Source organism: Lonchura striata, chromosome 10, assembly GCF_046129695.1.
Source record: "Lonchura striata isolate bLonStr1 chromosome 10, bLonStr1.mat, whole genome shotgun sequence".
NCBI classification, from domain to species: domain Eukaryota; kingdom Metazoa; phylum Chordata; class Aves; order Passeriformes; family Estrildidae; genus Lonchura; species Lonchura striata.
The window spans coordinates 5,833,305-5,854,966 of NC_134612.1; the positions used below are offsets into that span (position 1 = coordinate 5,833,305).

General features: G+C 47.6%; 1 protein-coding gene across 2 annotated transcripts; it reads left to right on the forward strand.

Annotated features, from left to right (window-relative positions):
* The first annotated feature begins 2,909 nt into the window (after positions 1-2,909).
* On the forward strand, positions 2,910-18,397 carry CLDN18 (claudin 18). 2 transcript variants are annotated; one of them, XM_021541441.3, is made up of 5 exons: positions 2,910-3,129; positions 15,139-15,303; positions 16,810-16,915; positions 17,266-17,376; positions 18,220-18,397. In XM_021541441.3, the coding sequence occupies exons 1-5, from the start codon at positions 2,910-2,912 to the stop codon at positions 18,395-18,397; spliced, it is 780 nt and encodes a 259-aa protein (XP_021397116.1). The 2 variants fall into 2 exon arrangements, with proteins under 2 accessions (XP_021397116.1, XP_021397115.1); XM_021541440.3 differs by lacking the exon at positions 2,910-3,129 and adding an exon at positions 10,966-11,185.
* Positions 18,398-21,662: the final 3,265 nt, after the last annotated feature.

A 21,662-nucleotide genomic window follows, 5' to 3' on the forward strand; every position in this document is an offset into this window, starting at 1 on the left:
ATCAGCCAATAATGTGAACACTTTGTCAATGTGTTCCTCATTGTCCGGCTCCGCAGAACTCCCCCGGCAGCTCCTCCGCCACCCAACCCCAGCTCCCCAGAGGGATCAGGAGAAGCAGGGCTCCTCCGGGGTGAGGGATTCACTTAGCTTTAGATAGGTCACCCAGATGTCTTTGAAAGCACGGTTGGCTTATGAATAAAATAATTAGGCAGTCCAGGCGTCCTCCTTGGCAGGGACAAATCCCATATTCAAGAGAAATCTTCTCTACTGTGGTGGAAGCAGGAGGTTCAGTGGGGTTGTGAAGGTGGTCAGGAGATGTGTTAGAGGGAGAGTGGACCCTGCAGGTGAGAAGAGGCTGATGGCTCCAGACAGCACCCCAGGAGGGGTCTTCCCATAAGCAGCAGCAAGGCTAAAGTGAGGTTAAATCACTTAAATCCCAGAGAACAGCACAAACTCTACTTTTTAACAGGTGTAATTTCCCACTTAATCAGTCACAGCATCAGCAATGGGCAGTAGGCACAGCTGGAGGGACTTGGAGCAGCTTTCAGTGTCATTCCTTAGAAAAACACCCAGGGAAGGCTTTGTCCTTCCTGTGTCCCTGTTGGGTGAGATAACTGAGATGAGTTACACAGTCACATCAAGTTTAGGTGGTTGAAGGCGTTATATCCTTAACTATTCTCACTGTGAGATCCTCCCAGAGGAGAAAATTGTCCTTTTTGTTGAAATTAGGAAATTTTTGATTTGGAATACTGCTGCTCACACACCAAGCCCCTACTCTTCTAGCTGCTGTACATTTTGAAATAAATGGGTGATAATTTGGACAAAATTTGTCCCTTTGCAGGTATCTTGCACTCCCCACCCAGGGATCAACACGTACCAAGTGGAGACGCTTTTTCCAGACCTTCCAAGTTGATCGAATGTAAGGTGAATTTATCCTTTGAGTTAATGCATTGAACACAATCATTGGCTGCCATGAGTCTTTTCCGTCTCCAGGAGATCCCAGTGGTGACAAACACAGGGAGTGTGTTTGTGCTCTGGACTCAGGCTCTATATTTAGCTATGTGATACTGGGAAAGCTTTCCGTGATTAAGTTCTGTTGACCGATACTGAAAGTAATTAACAGCCCCAACATGGAGCAGGCGAGGTGTGGCACCAGGACTGGGCCTCACTGGGACCAAAAAATGTCTGGGAGAGAGAGCTGGTTGTGAAAGCATGTGAATCACCAGTCCTGTTCTTTTGGGGAAGAAAATGGAAAATAGGGTAGTGTTCCATTTAAACCTGAGAAATGTTTGGAGTTGTCTTTTCCTTGGCTGGTGTTTAATATTGGGCATTAGTTTAATGAAGGATGTGTAACAAACACTGGTTTTAGACACAACATTTTTGGAATTGATAATTGAGGCTCTGGAATCTTAAGTGAGAGTGACATTTCCGTTGGAGCTTCATGAGTAGAGCTGCTCTGCTTTGGACATGGGAACAGACTGGGTGTCTTCCAGCAGTCCCTTGCTTGGTTCTCTCAAAAAGGTGCAGGGCCAAAATAATCTCTGGGAGATTTTGCTCCCACAGCAGGTTGGATCTTCTTCAGAAGCAGCTTTACAGGGAAATCCTCAAGGCATTGAGGTCAAGCATCTGGAAGAGACTCCAGGGTCCTTGAGCAAGGGTGAATTCAGCCAGGTGACAGAGGTCCGCTCCTTCATGCTTCCTCCCAACCTTTTACTTCCACCCCGTAAGTGTCACCCCACTGAGCTCCTCTTCTGAAGGCCCCTCCTTGAGCCCTCCATGTGTATCTGGAATGGCTGAAACAGGGCTCCTCATCTCCTCTTCTCCTGTATATTCCCTGTTCCTCTACAGCCACAGGCGGGTTGGTACCTGTGGGAAACTGGGCTAGGAAGAAAGTGATGAGGGATGGAGCAGAATGGGCAACAAGGCATTACCCAACAAAGGCATTTTCTGCAATAAGGCCAGGTCTCTTAGAGCGCTCTGGTCTTACAGCAGGTCTGCTCTGCCATCCTCCTTTGTCCATGGAAACAAGTCCAAATTCCTATTTGGATGAGTGGTATAAAACAATAATAAATGAGGATATGCAGCTTTGTCTGTTTTCCCCTTGGTCCTCCCACAACAAACTGCAGGTTCACACCTTTCACTCTTCAGCAAGTGCTGCCTTTCCTGTGGGCTCCCACCCCAATCTTCCTGAGGTGTGCCCAAACAACCATTGCTGCAAGCTTCCCTTTTTTATACATTAACCTTGGCTTAAATGTTTTGGTTGAACCAAATGGAGCCATGCTAATAAATCATGGAATCATTTAGGTTGGAAAAACCCTCTAAGATCATCAAGTCCAACTGTTCCCTTAGCACTCCCAGGTCAGTCATGTTCCCAAGTGCCACATCCACACATTTGTGAAATCCTACCAGGGATGGAGACTCCGCATTTCCCTGGGCAACGGTTGACAACCCATTCCATGAAGGCATTTTTCCTAATATTCAATCTGAACCTCTCCACTTGGCTCAAAAGCATCATCCTTGCCAGGGAAGGATTAGGCTCTCCATAACTTTTATGTTTCATCCAATTTAAGCCCCTCTGTGCTTGGTGTCCTAAGATGCCCTGGCGTTCCTGTGGAAGCTCTCCAGAGGGACCCGCTGGTCCCGTCTGGCCGTGCCTCTGCCTGGAGGGAGAAGGTAAACAGAGAGCGAGCTGGAACAAATGGCTCTTGGTACCGAGCGAGGAAATTATCTCACCGAAACAGATAAAGGCAAGGGGAGGTTTGCATGGTGCACCCAGAGCTCTCTTGGCTGCTGGCGTGACGTAGGCAGTGCCTCCAGCTAAAAGTCCCCGTTGGCCTGGCTGCCTGCCCCAGACCCGGCTTGCGGAGGCTTGTGCGCGCCCAGGACACGGCTGCCGTGCGCCTGGCACCATGTCGGTGACAATCTGCCAGTCCATGGGCTTCGTGGTGTCCGCCCTGGGCATCGGTGGCATCATCGCCTCCACGTGCATGGACCAGTGGAGCACCCAGGACCTGTACAACAACCCGGTGACGGCCGTCTTCAACTACCAGGGCCTCTGGCGTACCTGTGTCCGGGAGAGCTCCGGCTTCACCGAGTGCCGCGGCTACTTCACCATCCTGGGGCTGCCGGGTAGGGCCTGCTGGTGCCAGGGAAGAGGTGGGAGGGGATGGGACACAATCTCTGCGTGAGGAGTGGAGGGTTTTCAGTGGGCAGCCCAAATTTCAGCCAAAGAGGACCCCAGGTACTCACCCTGTTTGGAAAACAGGTCCTTGGAGATCCCTCAAGGCAAACCCCCTCCCATGGCCAAGCTGAGGTTCAGCAAAACTCATTACGGGTAATTATGCATCCTGAGGTGTTGTCCAGGCTGCTCCGTGGGGAGATTTGTCCTCTGTGCCATGAGTGGTGCTGGCTCAGATTCCTGCCCCAGCTGTGTGGCTGTGTGTGGCTTCCCACCAGAAGCCACTAATAGTCTTGTCACTGGAGAAGATCCTTTCCTAAGAGGATATGTCACAGTTCAGCTCACTGTATTTCTATTTGGGCTAACACCACCAGGATGGATTTCTCCCTAATTCTCCTTTGGTTCCAGTTTTTTCTGCCACGGGAATAATTCCCGTCCCGGTTGTGCCCAGAGTATCTCGGGGTGCAAACAATTAGGTTACAACAGGATTATCTGGGGTTTCTTCTTGCCTTAATACAGTGAGAAAAAAGGCACTTAGACTCATATAGCCATCTGGACTCTGTGCTTTGATACAGCCAGAATAGAGGGAAGAAACCAATTATATCAGGAAATCACGGCAGAACTTCTGCAAAATGGCATTTCCAAAACACACAGAAAAGGGTATTGTGCACAAAAATTACTTCTCTCAAGAGAAGGCACAAATCAAACCAGTATAACCCAGTGTGGCTGTGGCCTCAGACACCAGCTGGGGAGGTGTTTCATCCTCTGAGCTCTGTTTTTTGTTGTTCCTCTCTGGATCCTCATTCCTAACTGGTGTCTGGCATTGGCTGTGCTGCAGCTTCCCCACGCAGGTGCCAGGGATGTCCCTGAGCATCATCCTCCTGCTGAAGCTGTGGCTTGGAATGTCCCTGCTTGGACTCTCAGGTACAGAGATGGGTTTTCCTAGAAGGACGTGAGCCTGATCCTCCCTGGGCATCCAGCTGAAGGATGACATCCAAAGAAGGGTGTTTGTGCAGGGCTGGCATTCACACACTGTTCTCCCAGCCAGCAAAACTGAGCAGCTTCTCCAAGGGAAAACTCAGGGCACAAAGGGCAGGACAGGTTGGTAAAACCCACTGGGTTAATCATTGGACTTGATCTTATAGGTCTTTTCTAACCTTAATGATTTAGAAAGAGATTAAATTTACCATGTGAGGAGTAAATTGAGGTATAAAAACCAAATCCTCCCCACACAGATGCTCCCACAAGACATTGCAGTTCTTTCAGTTCTTGCACCTCTTCCTCAGCTCTTCTGCTCAAAAAGCTTAAAATCACAAAAACTAACTCAACGAAAAAAAGCAATTAATATTTTCAAGTGTTCAGCTCTGGGAACTACTCTAATCTTTGAAGAAATCAGAATACTTGAGATTTGGGGGGTTTGTTCTTCCACACTTTTGTCACTGACCTCAGCCCCTAGAGAAAAATCAGCAGAAAACTAGGGATGTTTTTTTGGCAATTCCAAAACCTCCAGACTGGTGTCTGTTGGGTGGGGATTAATATTCTAAAATGGGAATGTTGAGGTGATGGATTTCCTTCATTAGCAGGATTTTCCTGCATTTAGAGGGGCTGCTGGAGATCAGTGTGTCCATGCCCCTGCCCACAGAAGGGGGTGGAACAAGGTGGTCCCTAAAGTCCCTTCCAACCCAAACCATCCTGGGGTTCTGTGTTTCCCTGATTCCTCAGTTCCATTTCACAAGTTCTGTGGATCCCTCCCAGCCACAGACAGAAATGGGCATCCTACCCTAAAAATTGGGGTTTCTGATGAAACCCTCTTTTTAGAGTGGAATTCTCACTTGTCTTTGCCAGGTTTATTGCTGTCACCTATAAAAAAGGATATAAAAAAGCCCAAGGAATAAAGGACAGCCATAAAAAATAAAGGTGGTGGATGCCTGAGCCGCCAGAGTTGCTGTCCTCACCCTCAGTGGTGTTGGGGAGATGGCGTGGGCTCAGTGTGAGGGGATATGAATATTTATGTACTTTGTCCCAAATGATCCTTTTCATGACCAGTGCTATCAGCACTGCCCTAAAAAACGAGGTGGAATTTTTCTGTTTCTTTTTAATGAACTCAGCTTGTTCTTCTGTAGTCACCCCCCTCCCTGCTCCCGTTTTTTGTCCTGTTATAGATTGTCTGACACTTTCAGTCTCTGGAGAAGCTGGAGCAAAGCCTCACATTCCACTGCTGTGCTTTATGGATTGGCTCTGTCTCCTATGGGCATTTCTTCCCCCACCACCACCAGCAAAGGTGGCCCCCCCAATCAGAGGAGGGGGAAATGATGCTAAAAATCCTATTATTAATTTGTTCAATACTATTTAAGTGCATCATTCCCACGTTTATTTTAAGTGTGCGGCACCTTGATCTCCATGAAACCCCCCTCACAAACTACCCCAGAGTTAATGGTTTGTCAGCATTTCCATTATCAACCCCTATTTATTATCCTGACAATGGCAATTTATATTGGGAACAATAGTGCCAGAGTGAATAAAAATAATAGGACTCTGGCAAAGCAGTGAGGTGACCCGAGCACATGGAGGAAGTTTTGGCTTCCAAGGTTTTTTTCACCTCAATCCCTCTCTCCCACAGCAAAGATTAAACTTGTCTTGCCCATCATCTATCTTCAATTTAGTTGGGAATTTTAATTTCAAATAGATTGAGGAAAAATCAAGATAATAGATAGAAATGAGAAATTACCCAGGCAGTTTATGGCTCTGGCTGCTCAGCTATAAACAGTCGCTCTCTGGTGAAATGTGGCACTGGAGGACTGGACGTATTTGTTCTGATTTTGCTTTCTGCTGTTATTTTTTGCTCCTTGCTTTGGCATGAGATGGTCTGGAGGACATAGTTGAAAACTGAGCACACAAATGAGGGATAAATAGCAAGAGCTGAGCTGGGCAAGGCTGGTAGTTTCACCTTTGTGGAGATCATGAGGTGATTTTTGCTCAGAGAAGAATTTTGCAGTTTCTCCTAACTTTGCTAATCTACAATTGCACGGGCAGTGATTTCCCTGGTGTCTGTGTCGGTGTCTTTTTCCCATACCTATTCAGGGAGCCTTCTTCAGCAATTTTTCCAAGGACATTTCTTCTTCAGGTCCAAAGCCCTTTTTACCCCTTCAGAAGGGCTGAGATATCTCTCTACTGTGGACCAAAGGGTTGTGGACCAAAGGGTTGTTGGCGTGAAATAGGAGAATATTCTTGCTTTTCCAATGTCAAACTTTGACAGTCTGAGAGCAACTTGTTCAGCTTCTCCAAATGATAAAATTGCCCATGTTCTTAGAGTGTTCAGAGGGAAAGAGCCCATGGGAATGCAACCACAACTGCCCAGATTTTCCATAAATTTCAATTTATCTGGTGCAGGATGGCAGCAGTGCATAGATGTTTCCCGAGGAGAATTCATTTGTAGGAAGCAGCAACATTGGCCTCTCTGGATTTTTCCCTTCTATATCGATGCTCTGACAAAGTTTTCTTTCATTTCATACAACCCACAACCATTTTGTGGCATAACCATAGCAAATAACCTGATATTGGAGACTGGCCAAGGTGACAGCATCTCTGCTCCCTTGAACCATTCCATGCCCAAAGTTTGTAAGGATGGGAAGGGCTAATTGCCATGTCATGATCCTCCACCAGTGATAGCCACAGCAAAGTCTCTTTCAAGGTCTGTTTGCTGCTTGAAATCCTTTCACCCAGCCAGGTCAGCTCTGAATTTTGAAACATCTGCAGGAAACTGCTGTAACCTGTTTAAAGTCTTTTTAGGTCAAGTTTTGGATGCAGAAGGATTTAGGTGGTCCAGGCAGTCTGGAGACTCGATATATCCTACCAGGGGAGGAGGTGGCAGGGAGCTGAGTATGTGTGTCACATTTATTGTTTTGTGCCTTTACACCTTGAAAGGATGAGAGACAAGTTAAAAAAATCCTAAGGGATTTGAGATGAGGACCAGAGGAGGAAGGAGCAAGGCTGTGGAGATTTGGGGCTGGGCTACAGCTCATAGATGTGCAGGCAAGTTCAGCCTCATGAACCCCAGGGACCCTCTGGGCATCCTCTTGACCCCCCCCACCCAGTGGTATGGATCTGAGTTAGGATGGGATCCTTCCATGACCCACTTCCCTAACTGAATTCCACAAAGGCCATTCAGCCCTTCTTATTGTGGACCACACTCACGAACCCTGAGGTGGTCCCAACAACGGAGGGACAGGAAGAGAAGGGTGGGTTTGCTTAGTCTGGGCCTGAGCTGACTGGGCTGGTGTGAGCAGCTGGCAGGGTGTGAGCAGTGTTTGCAATTTTGAGAGCAAACATGAGCTGGAGGTGATTTTTGTGGGAGAGGTGGCGATAACATTCAGGAGCTGCCTGGGCCCAGGGACTGGTTTTGAGATAACGCAGAGTCAACGCCTCGAGAGATAAAGCAACTATGAGCTGGAATAAAGGGGCACAGGGGAGCGGTCACAAAGCCCTCTTCGTTTCATCATTTGGGTAAACCACTGGAGTTGTCCCAGGGCTCAGTGGGAGTCCTGTTCTCTGCTCCTTGGTGAGCTGCAGCCTCATCATTCCCCTTCCTCAGACAGCTTAGCATTTCCACGTGGATTGGGAAACCCTCTGGCCAAGCATTCAGCTGCTGGAGACAATCCACAGATTGCTTGGAGAGAGATTCCCATCCTTCAACCACTCCTGGCTGTGATCATCTCCATTGGAGTGGCTGGAGATGAGCATCAGGTTGTGGTGAAGATGCTCAGACTTGCTCCACAGCTTTCGTCTCACCCAGCCCCTTCTTGGGTTGTGCTCTGAGCCGACAGTTCAGATGAAACTCTGAGGGGATCTTCTATTATATGGGAAAATGGGATGAATGTACTTTTCCGTACCATGGGCAGCTCAGAAACAACCATTAAAAATAAGCTTAAAATGTGAATATTTGAGAAATGCAAAGGAAATGTGCTAAGGAAGGATTGGGAAGGAAACAAGTTCAGATTTTGTCTCCAGAACTCTTCTTCAAGCATCCACTGAGAAAGATGTAGGAGTTTTGAATTCCCACTCTTTCACGTATATTCTGGTCAGAGCAGAAGAAATGGCAATGGGATGGCTGGAGGACACTTCAGCCAATACTTTTAGGGATGTGCAAACAGAAGCCCCCTGAATCACAACAATTCTTAAGAGATGACAACATGTGGAGTGCTGAGCATGGCTGGGTGTTTAACTCTTAACTGAGGACTGCAGCATGACCATCAGCAGCAAATTTCCTTCCTTGGTTCCATTTTTGGGGACAGCACATGAGTGGGGTGTGTCCAACCTTGTGTTGGTTTCTCTTCTTTAGAGACATGATTTCATCTGACCCTTCAAATCCAAGCCAGACTGGTTCTCCTGGACTTGCCTGCACACCTGGAGATTTTGAAGATGTTTTTTGACTGCTCCACCATTGCTCTGGGGTTTTGATGTCCCTGAGTAAAAGTCATGCTGAGAAACAGCATCTCCATCCACAGGGGGAAATTCCATTCTGAACGAAAGGTTACTGAGGTGACAGACTGGACATGGGCACATCCAGGGATGGCCCTCTTTCCAGTAGGTGTCTTGGGGGTCACAAAGCTTGGGATGTGAAACACTGGAGAAGGAGAAGAAAAGGTCCCTGTTGGTTTGAAGAGCAGCTCCTGCTGCATGCAGCTGGAACCAGCAGCCAGGTTGGAGGAACGAGTGGCGTGTCCCCTCCCACCAAAGCAAATGTGGATATAGGGATGGAAGGGCCAGAACCACTGATATTCCTGCAACCACCCACATGTCCAACTGAGCAGAAAAAAACCAATAATTTGAAAGGTGGCAGAGGTGTTTGAGGAAAAAAAACAGCTGGAAAAACTATGTTCACCCATTTAATTCTCCCCCTTTCCTTCCATTTTCCTCCCCAGGGGTTATTTTTAGCTATGACCAGTCTATGGGTTCATTTCTCTGTGCACTGTTGCATGCACTTTGGAATAGGGGTTATGTCTCAAAGGAATATTGCTCCCTCTGATGTGTTCTGAGGAGGTTCAGCCCAGAAAAATGGATGTGGGCTTTTACCACTAGATGGCCAGAAACAAGGCAAGTCCTGGGGCATGGGAAAGACAGGAGCCATCCTGTAGAGCTGCTGAGGAGCATCATGGCTTTGATAAAACCAGATTTTCTAGACTGGGACACCGTTCTGTCTGTGGGACCACAAGGGATGGGATGGAGAACTGACCACATTTTAGTGCTTTCTGTCCTTCTATCTTCCAGGTCCTTCTCATCCCTAGTTGTTGTCTCAGCTTCTAAATATTCTTCAGCACTGATCTATCACAGATCATTATCCAAAATGAGGAATTCCCTCATCATTCTTTATCATTCACAGAGGATGAGCACTCTTTACCACCTCTGGCTCTTGAGGGGTCTCTTTCATGGTCTTTGTTCACTTTATTATTTTTTGCTAGCAACTTTAGGTAGGTCAGAACTGACCCCTTCTGTGATATAAACTTGCCAAAATGAGTGAAAGTGATGACATTTGGATAAAACTGATAGAAGCAAAGACATCTTGTGCCTGACCTGAGAGGGCTGTGATTGCCACAAGACATGGAATTGAGCTCTGGCTGCCCCAGCAGAGCCCCATATGCCAAGGGATGTCCTGGATGGTTGTTCTCCAGAAGGCAGAAGCAATATCCAGGGTGTAATAACCCCACTGTAGCTCCTCATGGACACAAATAAGCCTTTTCTCTCTTTCTGGTGGCTTTCACATGGCTTCACATCCAGGTGCTGTTTTGGATGGTGCCTGTGGTATGGACAGTTTAAAGCAGGAATTTGCTTCTAGGTCAGGACTGAAGTAAATTGGTTGGAGGGAGATACTGAATGAGAACGATGAGTGTAAAGCCTGGAAGGTCCTTGTACCTCAGTGACTCCATTGGAAGAGTGGCACAGTGGATTTATGTTGCTCCCATGAGCCCAGCCCACCTCTCCACTGTGATAATGAATTTCCCACTTTTTACATCCCCCATCCCTTTCCCAGAACCATCTCTCCAGTCAACACAGACAAGCACCCCCTCAGAAAGGCCATTTCCCAGTTCTCCCTGTGCTCTCCTCCCTCCCACATGGGTATCAGTGTGTCCTCGTGATGGCAGTGGGGATGTGGGTGGGTGGAGAATAGGACTGGAAGAGCTTTGCTGGGTTAGTTTGGGGCTCTTGGCTTGGTGCCCTGGGTTGTGGAAGTTCAGTGATGGCTGAGGACGCTCCAAAGAGCAGCCACATCCCTGGGCAGGGCTGGCGGCCCCACATCTCTGACAAAGCCCTGTCTCTCATTGTGCCTCTTATGAGAACACATCCATGGGGGACAGATTGTCTGGTGGCATCAACAGAGGGATGGGGAGGTGGTGGTGTGGGGCAGGTGCTAAATTCCCCTGGGGACGTGGTCCTTGCCCTGTGACAAGCAGGCAGGAGAGGCCCAATGGGCAGCAAAGGGTTTCAGGGGGCTGGCCAGGCCCCAAGTGGGTTACCCAACACCCGGCAGAGCGTGGCTGCTTAAAGGTGGAAGGACAAGCACTTCTAAAGGACAAAAGCCCCTATCTCCAAGCCCTGCCGCCACAAGCCTCCCCGGCAGCGAGAGTGAAACTGGACTATCTTGCAAAAACACTTTGAGCAAACAGCGCTCCATGGAAAGCATCTGATAAGAGCAGCTGCAGTGCTGGTGGCTCAGGCAAGAGGACTCTGGTGCCCCATTAGGACTGCAGCTCCCGCGGGGCCGTGCCACCTCCGCTCTCCGGGGACACACCATGTCCACCACCATCTGCCAGGTGATGGGGTTCCTCGTGTCATTGCTGGGCATTGCGGGGAGCATCATGGCCACGGCCATGGACACGTGGAGCACGCAGGACCTGTATGACAACCCGGTCACGGCCGTCTTCCAGTACCAGGGGCTGTGGAGGAGCTGCGTGCGGCAGAGCTCCGGCTTCACGGAGTGTCGGCCGTACTTCACTATCCTTGGGCTGCCAGGTAGGGGCAAAAACACTCCAGGTGTCACCCAGGGGCTCTCCTGGAGCTCTGCACAGTTTTCATCTGAAAGGAGGAGCAGGAATCTTAAAGCACTTTGCAAGGAATAACATTTCCAGTGTTACATTACGAGCATAAAAATAGGAGCATATTTTTTGCCAAAATGATTTTTGTGGTGGGGGTTATTGGTGGGGGTTACAACCTGGAGCACGTGTGGGGGGTCTCTGAGTGAGCATCATGAGTTCAGCACTACAGCTGGCATAAATCAGCGCAGCTCCACTGAGGTGAAGAGAGGAAGGATCTTTAACCCTCTAGGTATTGTCCCTTGGAATGGAAACACAAGGAAAAGGGCTGTTTGCAATTGTGTTGTGTCATAGGATAATGGAAATAATTGAAATGTATTGTTTTTCCAAAGATGGAACTGGAATGGGAGAAATCTGCCTGTGAGAGGTACAGGTAGGAAGGGCACAAAGGGGAAAGGTATGTTCAGTCACTGCCCATCACCTGGGCAGTGTTAGTGCCTACAAAAGCAGAATGCAGAGGTGTATGGTTGTCCTGCTTGCTTGCTAATGTTCCCAGAAGAGCTGTTTTTCCCACCCCACTGCATGTGAGGATATTCCAGTGCTCTCAGCCCATCAGTAAATTTGGCCCTGGGGGTGTTTCTCACTCCTGGTGCATGATCACAAAAAGGCCCAAGCAAGCACTGCTGTGCATAGATCTTTTGAAACTGTTGATTCAAGTGTGATGTGGGTTCCAGTCCTGTATCCTCAGGGATGCCATCCTCAGGGATGCCCTCAAGCTTCACTAAGGACTCATGACTCTCTCAGGGATGCCATGGAATAAATGTGTCTCCGTGTACCCAGCTTCAGGATTGCCAGGTGAATTCCTTCCCATTTGGAAGAGTAAACCTGACATTTAGAGTCACCACTCCCATGGGAATATTTCTTTTAAAGACTAAAAATTAGATTTATCCAACTATCTCTACAAAATGCTGACCACTACCTCTTCATAATGCCATGGGCACGTGATCGTGTTTTAAATGAGCCATAAGAAAATGGGAACCATCATTTTGATGTCAATTTATCCCAATCAGGATTTTACTTTTTCAGTTACTTTTAAGTAATATGGCAATGAAGAAATGTGCAAAGCACTCACAGACAATTTCTGTTGTTAGAGATATCCTGTCAGAGTTATCTTTATGAATCCATTTAATTGATAAATTCCTTCAAACATACAGAAAAAATGCCCCTGCTGGAATTTGCTTAACTTAAACACCTGCTGGAATGTACTTAATTTTCCTAAAATTTCTATATCACATCAATTTTTACTAGTCATAAAGTCAGATTCCACCTTTTTATTATGTATTAGCAACAGAAATGCTGGTGATGGTCATTTAAATTACTTGAAGTTGTTTTACCTCGCTCACCTCCTACCATTCACATGGGGGAGGAAGATCACTATCCAGTTTTCCTTGCCTCTGGAAAACAGGGATGCAGGCTGTGGTTTCAGCTCACTGGCATTTTTTTTGGTGGAGAAGCTGTTTCTGTTGGTGCTTTTGCTATTCCCTTGTTATGGAACACCAGCCCTTGTATGGAAGCCAGGTTATCCTCTCTCATGCAAAAGGTGTGTGTGAAAGGCAGGTTTTGTAACTCCAGGGGTGTTTGCTTCCTACTGCTCCTGATACCACTTTTCTTCAGTCTCCCACTTTGTTTGTCCAAGCCCTTCCACTCCTTCCTCCAAGCAGAGGTCATTCACCTTTGGAAAAACAGCTCTTTTCAAAGGACTTTCAATGGATGCCAAAATTCCCATGAAACTGCAGTGCTGCCTTTCCAAACAGCTCCCACTTCAAGTCCCGTGAGCCAAGTGGAGAGGTCTTCATGCCACAGCAGGAACAACTTATTTCTCCTTTCCATCTCTTAGTCGAGATGGTGCATAACTCTGTCTCATGGAGGCAGGAATGGCTGCTGATGGTTAGCTGACATTTTTTCTGCCATGTCCTGCTGTGCTCCTCTCCCCCCGCTTTTCAACAGCTCCTTTCAATGGAGATTGATGACATTGCTCCAGCACAAGTGGAGCATCCTTGGTTGCTTGGCTTGGCCCTGCCTGTTGTGTCTATCCATGGGCACTCAAGGCACTGGGAACATCTCTCCCAAGAACCACCAAACTCTCTGTGGAGTCTTTGTTTTGGGTCACTGCTTGTTGGGTTGAAAGGAGCCCAGTGCTGACAGGCCAGAACCTGCAGGACACACCCAGGAATGAAGCAGTCTTGGGGACAAGGAGCTTCCATCATGATCCATGGGCTTGGATTATCAGCCTCTCCTTCCTGCCCTGAAACAAAAGCGTTTGCAAAGAAACTTTGGTGGTTGCAAAGACAAATGAAGATTGAAATTTCCTCCTCTTTCTGCTTCCCATCAGGTGCTGCGGAACAACCTCTGAGGGCTGATAAGGCGTATCCGCCATTCTCTGATGGATCATAACTAATGAGCTCCTACCTGGGGGCTGATGAATGGGAGATTGAAAACCCCCGGCTCGTTAGCACTCGTTATCAGCTGATAAGGGCAAATTGAGTCATAAGAGCTGAGGCAGTGGGACTGCTGGATGGGAGAAAGTGGTGTATTCCCGGCCTGTGGAATGGCAGCCCGCCTGCTTCCGTGTGCGCCGCGGTACCAGTGCAGTTCTGCTCCGCTTCCTGACACCCCACAGGGCAGGAGAGCCACCCTGGCACCCAGAACCCTCCTGGGAAGGGTTTACAAACCCTTCTCCCAACCTGAGCAAGGGCTCTGTGCTCCCCTGCACCCTTGGGCACTGCGGTCACCCAGCAAAGGGGAGTCAGACAGGGCAGAGAAGTCCCTGGAGCTGTGGAATGTGTGTTCCACCTATTTCACTCCATCATGAGCCCACTTTCTCTTCCCTGAAGAGGGGAAATCATGCTTGGGGAACACCAAAGCCAGACCCAGGGCTGTAGGAGCATGTGGCAGGGTAAGGAGAGGCTGCAAAGTGTCCCAACCAAATCCCAACAGCTCCTGAAATACTTGCAGGGTTCTGCCGCCTTCCTGTCTCTGCCAGGGACTTGTGCACAAGTGGGAAGGGGAAGTGTCTGGAAAAAGAAGGTATATGTGCCACCTTATTAGAGAATCACCTTGGTATTCAAGTACTCTTTCCCCCACCACTTCTCCAGTTTTAAAGGTGCAAGTTTCCCTTTACCTCTCCTTTTACTTTTCTACTCCACCCTCCACCTTACCTTTCTACTCAGAGAAGCCTGAATGGTTTTTGCCTCCTTCAGGCCTCAGCTCTCATGGGCATGACCCACCAGCATTCCCAGCTCATGGCATGCTGCTGCACAAATTCAAGGTGGGGTATCTGGATGTTTTATTCATGAACATGGACAGATTTATCCAGGACTGATGTTCCAAACACTATGGGAAGGATATGGTGAGGGAGATGGTTGCCAGAGCTTTGATGCTCTCTCCTTCTCTCCATGTAATGTTTGTCAAGGTGATTTTCCTTTTTTTCATGTGCTTTACTGAGAGGAGGGAATAAGCAGAACTGCATTTTGAATCATGCAGTAGTTGGAAATATCCTGGATAGCTGAGTGGAGTTGTCTGCTTCCATTGCTGACTGGGGAGGAAAGAGGAGCCCTGTCTCAACCACTGTGGTTATGGAATAATCCATGCTTATCCTAGCTCCTCACTAACACTTCTTCATGAATTTCACAACGGCTGCTATTGAACATTTCTAAAAAAATGCTGCCTAAACCATCAAACTCTTTGGGAAGTTAAGTCAAACATCGTACTTCCAGAGGTGCCCCAGATAATACGGAGTAGATCCAGTGCCTATTTTCCAAGGTTTTCTGCTTTAATATTTCTATTTTCAGACAGAGGCAAGCTTTGAAAATCCCCCAGACTGGCAAATCCCATTTCAGCCACTCGGTGAGGATCTTGCTGTTTGTTTTGCAGCGATGTTCCAGGCTGTGAGGGCCCTCATGATCGTGGGGATTGTCCTGGGAATCCTTGGCCTCTTCGTGTGCATTTTTGCTCTGAAATGCATCCGGATTGGGAGTATGGAGGACACTGCCAAAGCCAACATGACCCTGACCTCTGGCATCATGTTCATCATTGCTGGTAAGTGGGAACTGTTGTGTCTTCCACGTGGAAGCTTTGCATTTCCTTGGAATTGAGAACTGGGCAAGTCTTGGTGCATTTCTGAAGTTATTGGCATTGTCCTCCAGCCTGATTTCCTGGGGTCAAGTGATTTTACCTCTGATTAAGGAACAAAAAGATCTCTGGAAACCAGAAGTTTGTATGGAAAAAACATGGAAGGCTGGAAAAACATCCCGCAGATGGAAAAGGAAGTGTATCTCTTGATTTATTTTATATATTTTGTTGTCATATATTATTATAGCCTTTATTGATATAGAATATTTTTCTCAGTTTCAGGTTTTATCCATTATAATTTTAGGAAGATTCCCAGGGTTGTTGTAGCCTGGTTTGTGGGTTTTAAATACCAGCCTGCAAGGCTGCAGGAATGCCCAGCATCCTCAAAAGTGCAAATGCTTAATACATCAGTTTCGTGTTTTCCTACATTATTTTTGAGATAAGAGTCAAATGAAATCTATATCCTAACAAAGGGAAGGAGAATGTCCCTGTTTAAAATCCTTCAAATCCCAACACTTAACTTTTGCTGGGATATGAGACAGTCAACACAACTTCAAAAAGTGTAAGCTGGAAAGAGGAAACCACTTTCTGCCACACAGCATTAATTCTGTATTTTGCAGCTATCATTTTAGAGTCATGGAATGGGCTGGGTTGGAAGTACCTTAAAAATCATCCAGTTCCACCACTGCCATGGGCAGGGACACTTTCCATTGGACCAGGGCTCCAAGTCCCATCCAACCAGGCCTTGGACACTGTGGAAGGAAGAGCAAAGCAAAACTGTCATGTGAGGGTTTACTGCCAAAAGTTCTGGACTTCAACTCTTCTGGAAACCACAATTCCTATCTATCCTTGGTCTTTAAGGTCCCTTCCAACCCAAATCAGTCTGTGATTCTGTGTTCACGTGTTCTGTGAACTCCTCTGCTGAGGAAAACCAAAGGTTGACCTTTCTGCCAGGACTGTCAGGGATGGCCATCCCAGACATCCTTGTTTGGATGAATGGAAGGAATTCCCACCTCCTGGGGCTGTTCTTCCACATCTGGTGAAAAACAGGCTGTGAGCCAAAGACATCTCCTCTTTCAAGTGACAGAGAGTGTGTTTTCCCGTTAAAAAACATCTATCAGGGAATTTTTGGTCAGTGTTTTTCACTGTAAAACAAATGTTTAAAATGAACTACTGGGTATTTTGTACAATGACCTGTTTGTTAAACTAATTTTTGTGACAAAACACACCAGGAGGAAGATTCCTGCTGGTCTGACTTGGGAATGTGTTGTGCAATATTGTATTCCTGATGTTGCATTGCAAATGCAAGGAAAGCTTGGAAGAAAAGTATAACATGTTGTGGGTCCCCCTTTGTGCTGAAGGCCACAGAGCAGTGTCTCACCCACCTTTCCAGACATGTGAGATGCTTCCCTGGGGTTCCAGGTGACTTCTTGCACTGTGTGGCTCTCAGTCTGTCCTTCTGTCCCCTCTCAGGCCTGTGTGCCATCACTGGAGTGTCCGTGTTTGCCAACATGCTGGTCACAAACTTCTGGATGTCCACGACCAACATGTACCAGGGCATGCAGAACGTCCAGAACAGGTGGGTGCTCAGCTGGCTCCGTGTGGTACACTGTGGAAATCTCCCTCAGGGCTGCTGCTGAAGGATTGTCAAACTCTGGGAGTATGCTGGGATGCTTGCAGGACCCAGAAGATTATTCTTAGGAGATAGAGTCTCTTGTCTGGGCTGGAGATAAGCAAATGGGCTGGGATGTCTGTATTACAGCTCAAGAATGAGATAGGGAGGCTATTGTGGTTCAGACTACAGGTGGGACTTCTGGGGACTTCTGGGTACAACCGTAGGGCCAGAGGGAGTGTTCTGTGCCAGTGCTCCATGTGTCTGGGCAGCAGACAGGACCTGTCACACCCTAACCAGCCACGCCTGTTTTGCAGGTACACCTTTGGCTCAGCGCTCTTTGTCGGATGGGTGGCAGGGGGCCTGGCCCTCGTGGGAGGCATCATGATGTGCCTTGCTTGCAAAGGGCTCATCCCAGAAGAATCCCGGTAAGCTGAGCTGGGTGGACATGGGAAGGTATTGCAGGAAACCTGGGTGCTGAGATGTCCCACAGCCTGCCCAGGATGTGTGGATGTGTGACACCCCTGTCACGATAGTTCTTGTGGTGATGGAAACACAGGGTCCTTTAGGCTGGGAAAGACCTTTAAGTTCAGAGTCCAGCCATTAATTCAGCTCTGCCAAGGCCACCACTGCCTGAAGTCCATGATTAGTGAGCTGCCCACCATGGGTCCAAAGTGAGCATTTGCCCTCCCTGACCCTGTGACTCCCACTCAGACAGTGAGGACATGAGGACTGACCTCAAAATGTGACATTTGCACTGTGCTGGTAGGTTCAGGGCCATGAATTGCAGGTTACACAGCAGATCATTAGCAGGGGTAGATTGCATTGGCTGAGCCATGATTTTTACATGGAATTGTAGAATTCCAGAGTGCTTTGGGTTGGGAGGGACCTAAAGACCTTTGCATTCCATAGACCAGGTAGATCCTGGTAGACACCTTCCATACACCAGGTAGATCCAAGCCTTGTCCAACCTGGCCTGGAACACTTCCAGGGATGGTGTAACATCACCAGGAATTTGTACCCCAACATATCCGGTTATTGCAGGAGGTCCATCACTCCACAAATGGTTTGTTTAAGGGAAAAAAAGTATAAGTTTATGAAAGAACCTGAAAGGGACTTGCAGCTTTCCATGGATGGTAGGCTGAGCTCTCTGGGTGCCTCCAGGTGACAACACAGCACAAAGATCCCTAAAACCCACCATGAGCACAGGGTGCCGTGTTGGGCAGTCACAGCCCCTCCAGAGGCTGATGTTCCTCTTGTGTCTCTTTCAGCTACAAAGCCGTGTCCTACAACGCCTCGGGCCGGAACATCTCCTACAGGACGGGGCCCTACAAGGCTGGCTCGGGGTACGAAGCTGACCCAAAGACCAGGAAGGGTGTGGGATATGAAGAAGCTCCTCGAAGTGAGGATGGGAGACGCCCGTACCCTTCAAAATATGACTATGTCTAGCAGACCTTCTGGCCTTGAGTTGTGCTATCAGAGATTTTTAACTTCACAAGCAAAAAATGCAGCAAACCAAGCAGTCTGTAAATAGGATTGTGTTTTCTAGTAGTTTTTTTCTACTCTGAGGTTGCATCTTTGTCGTGAACATCAGTTTTACTTGACTGCCCATTAGTATTAACAGTGCCAGGAGGTCTGTGACTGAAGTAATGCCTTGTGGTGCTCTCAGAGTAGAATACTTTGCTCCTATTTTCTGTATAAACTGATATCCAGGAGCAGTGCCTTGTGCCCTTTCTTAATTGTTCAAATAGTGAAAATCCCCCTTTGATAATAGCTGTGTATTTGAAGTAAATTCTGTTGTGTCCCATTGGCTGTGCCCAAAGCAAACAGAGCCAGTGGTCAGGGCATTTTCCTCCCTGGTGACTTCTCTACCCAGTCCCACCTTTGCTTCGCTGGCTGTACTCTAATGCTGATCTGCTGATATTTAATCTGATTTCTGTTACTTAGACATTTGCTGGAGCCTGTGATAGCAAAGTGTATTTATTTCTTTGGATCTCTCCAGGGAATGTGCATAATCCATTGTTATTCCTGCACTAATAGCTCCCAACCTCCATGTGCACCGGTGTTCCTGCAGATGTCATCTTTAATGGAGCCAGGAGAATTTCTCATTTAGAATTAATTAGAGTTACCTGTGGAGCAGGAATCCCAGGGAGCATTAGATGTGTAACTCCGCACCGACATCAGGACTTCCCTGTGGTAATTCTCCCCGCAGTGATGGGAAGATTAACTCCATAGTGGAACATTGCCTCCTCCAGCCAATCCTTCAGAGAGGGAGTTTATCTGAAGGGGGAAGAGGGAGAAATGTCAGAACTTTTGTGGGAAGACAGAGCTGTGAACTCTTAGCAGGTCTTCTCGCCTAGTGTCAGAACACATCCTAAAAATCTCTAGACAATGCCTATGAATAGAAGAAAGGGATAAGTTAGAGAGAAAAAGGGGTTCCAGACCCTACAAAGCAACCATTTAATGGCACCTGCAGTGGGCTTGAACACCACTTCTCAGGATTACAAGTTCTCTGAAGGAATTCAGTTCAGGCAAAATGGTTTTGGTGAAATGCTGGTTTTTGGTGAAGAGCTGGACATTTCTGCAGAGTTGGACCTTTGGAAGGTCAAGTTACCACCAGCTGAGCTGGCATCTCTGGTGGCTCTGAGGATTAGAGGAGGCAGGCTGTGTTCCCAGTGAGCACAAACTGCATCCCCCTCCTCCCCATGTCCAACAGTGCTCCATAAACCTCTGCTTCCATAATCACCAGCTCTCCACCACCACATGGAGGCAAATCCCCGGCACAGGTCCAGGAGATCCTGGGGAAGGTCAACAAGAGGAGGAGGCAACACCTGGCAGGTGGTTGGAGGAAACAACCACCACGCAGAGGGGTGGGAAGAGCTTCTAGCCAACAGCAGCTCAGGCTGGATGTTGGAAACCTGGGATAAACCCCTGTGGGATGTCAGTACTGACCCTCCCTTTTGTTCCAGCAAAGAATTTGTTTTTAAAGGAGAAGAATTGCTTTTGCAGAGGTAGATCCTTTTCTGTTTCAAAAACATTGCTACTCTTTTCCATAGTTTGTATCTCTCAGTATAAACTTAGATTTTCTACCCTTTATTTTTTTGCCTGCTGGATTTTTTTGCTTGTTTGTTTTGTTGGTTGTTGTTTTCTTTTTTTTTTTTTTTTTACGTGAATATTAAAAAAAATATATTCTTAAAGACCAGAATCATGGTTTCCAGATGTTGTCTGCTTGTCAAAATCATCAGCTCCAACCTTCCTGCTCAGTCAAAGCCCCCCAGCTTGTGTTCTACAAGGTCTTGGGAGGAGTATGAACACTGGTGGGTGGTTGAGGGGAAAAAAGAAAAGTTTTATTTCCTTATAAAAGTCACATGATGAGAGAAAATATCAGACATTCGGATTAATAATTACTGGGGGACCCCAAATCAGTGATGTGATGAAGTCAGAGATTGTTGGTGGGCTTGCTGAGCAGTAGAGTGCAGCAAGTTTCAGGGTAGAGATTAAACACTTCTAAACACTTCATTGTTTTTAGGAGGGCAGAAAAATTGTAGGTATGTTCTCAGCCTCCACTGAAAGGGGCTGAAAAGCCCAGGAATGTTTAATTTAGATAGGAAACACATAAGTGGTGCTGAGGGAAAGGTACACAGGGGAAAGTGAAAGGCAGGAAAACACCAAGAAAATTTCGAAATGCAGGTTTACAGCTGAGTTAGAACTAAAAAAAAAAAAAAATCCCAAGGAAACAGCTTTGAAAGTTACATTTTATTTTTCTGCTACACAAACGATGTGACAAAGTCCTGGAGCCAGCTATCTCTCAGTCACACTTTGATGTGTGCAGGTGTGTAGATGACAAGATTAGGGGCAGGAGCCTTATGGGGAACTGAGGGAGAGCTGTATCCAGGAATTCCTGCCCTCGCTGGGCTCCTAATCTTCCAGCATCAGTTTTCATTTCCTTGCCTCAGCTGAAAACTCGCAGGATGAAATATTTTAATGCAGTGAACTCCGCTGAAAAAAAATCCCATCCTGAGCAGAGAATCATTTATTTATGAGCTTGGTTGTGGCATAACTACACTTGGTGTTACAGCTGCTCCTGTGTTTGTGGCCCTGAGGGACCTTATCTTGTTCTCAGCACCACGGAGGGTGGTGAACATCATTGTTGGGAATGACAGCACCGGGAGAATCCACAGCCACGGAGCTGCAGCTCCTGCTGCAGGGAGAACTCAGAGTTTGGACTTGGAGCTGCTGGAGAGAGACCAGAGGAGGCACCAGGGTGAGCAGAGGGGTGGGGCAGCTCTGCTGGGAGGAAAGGCTGGGAGAGCTGGGATGGTTCACCTGGAGGAGAGAAGCTCTGGGGTGACCTAATGGTGACTTTCCAGTGCCTGAAGGTGCAAGAAAGATGGGAACTATTTTCTAGGGCCTGGAGTGGCAGGACAAGAGGGAATGGCTTCAAACTGACAGAGAGTGGGTTTAGAATAAATATTAGAAAGAAATTCTTCCCTGTGAGGGAGGTGAGGCCCTGGCACAGGGTGCCCAGAGCAGGTGTGGCTGCCCTGGATTCCTGGAAGTGTCCAAGGCCAGTTTGGACAGGGCTTGGAGCAGCCTGGGATAGTGGAAGGTGTCCATGGCAGGGGATGGACTGGATGAACTTGAAGGTCCCTTCCAACACAAACCATTTCATGATTCTGTGATTGTCTTGAACACAGACCCAAGTACCACCTTT

Coding starts and splice junctions, on each gene's coding strand:
- CLDN18 (XM_021541441.3), top strand. CDS start 2,910: ATGTCGGTGACAATCTGCCAGTCCATGGGCTTCGTGGTGTCCGCCCTG. Junction 15,304..16,809: donor CATCATGTTCATCATTGCTG/GTAAGTGGGAAC, acceptor GTCCCCTCTCAG/GCCTGTGTGCCATCACTGGA. Junction 16,916..17,265: donor ATGCAGAACGTCCAGAACAG/GTGGGTGCTCAG, acceptor CCTGTTTTGCAG/GTACACCTTTGGCTCAGCGC.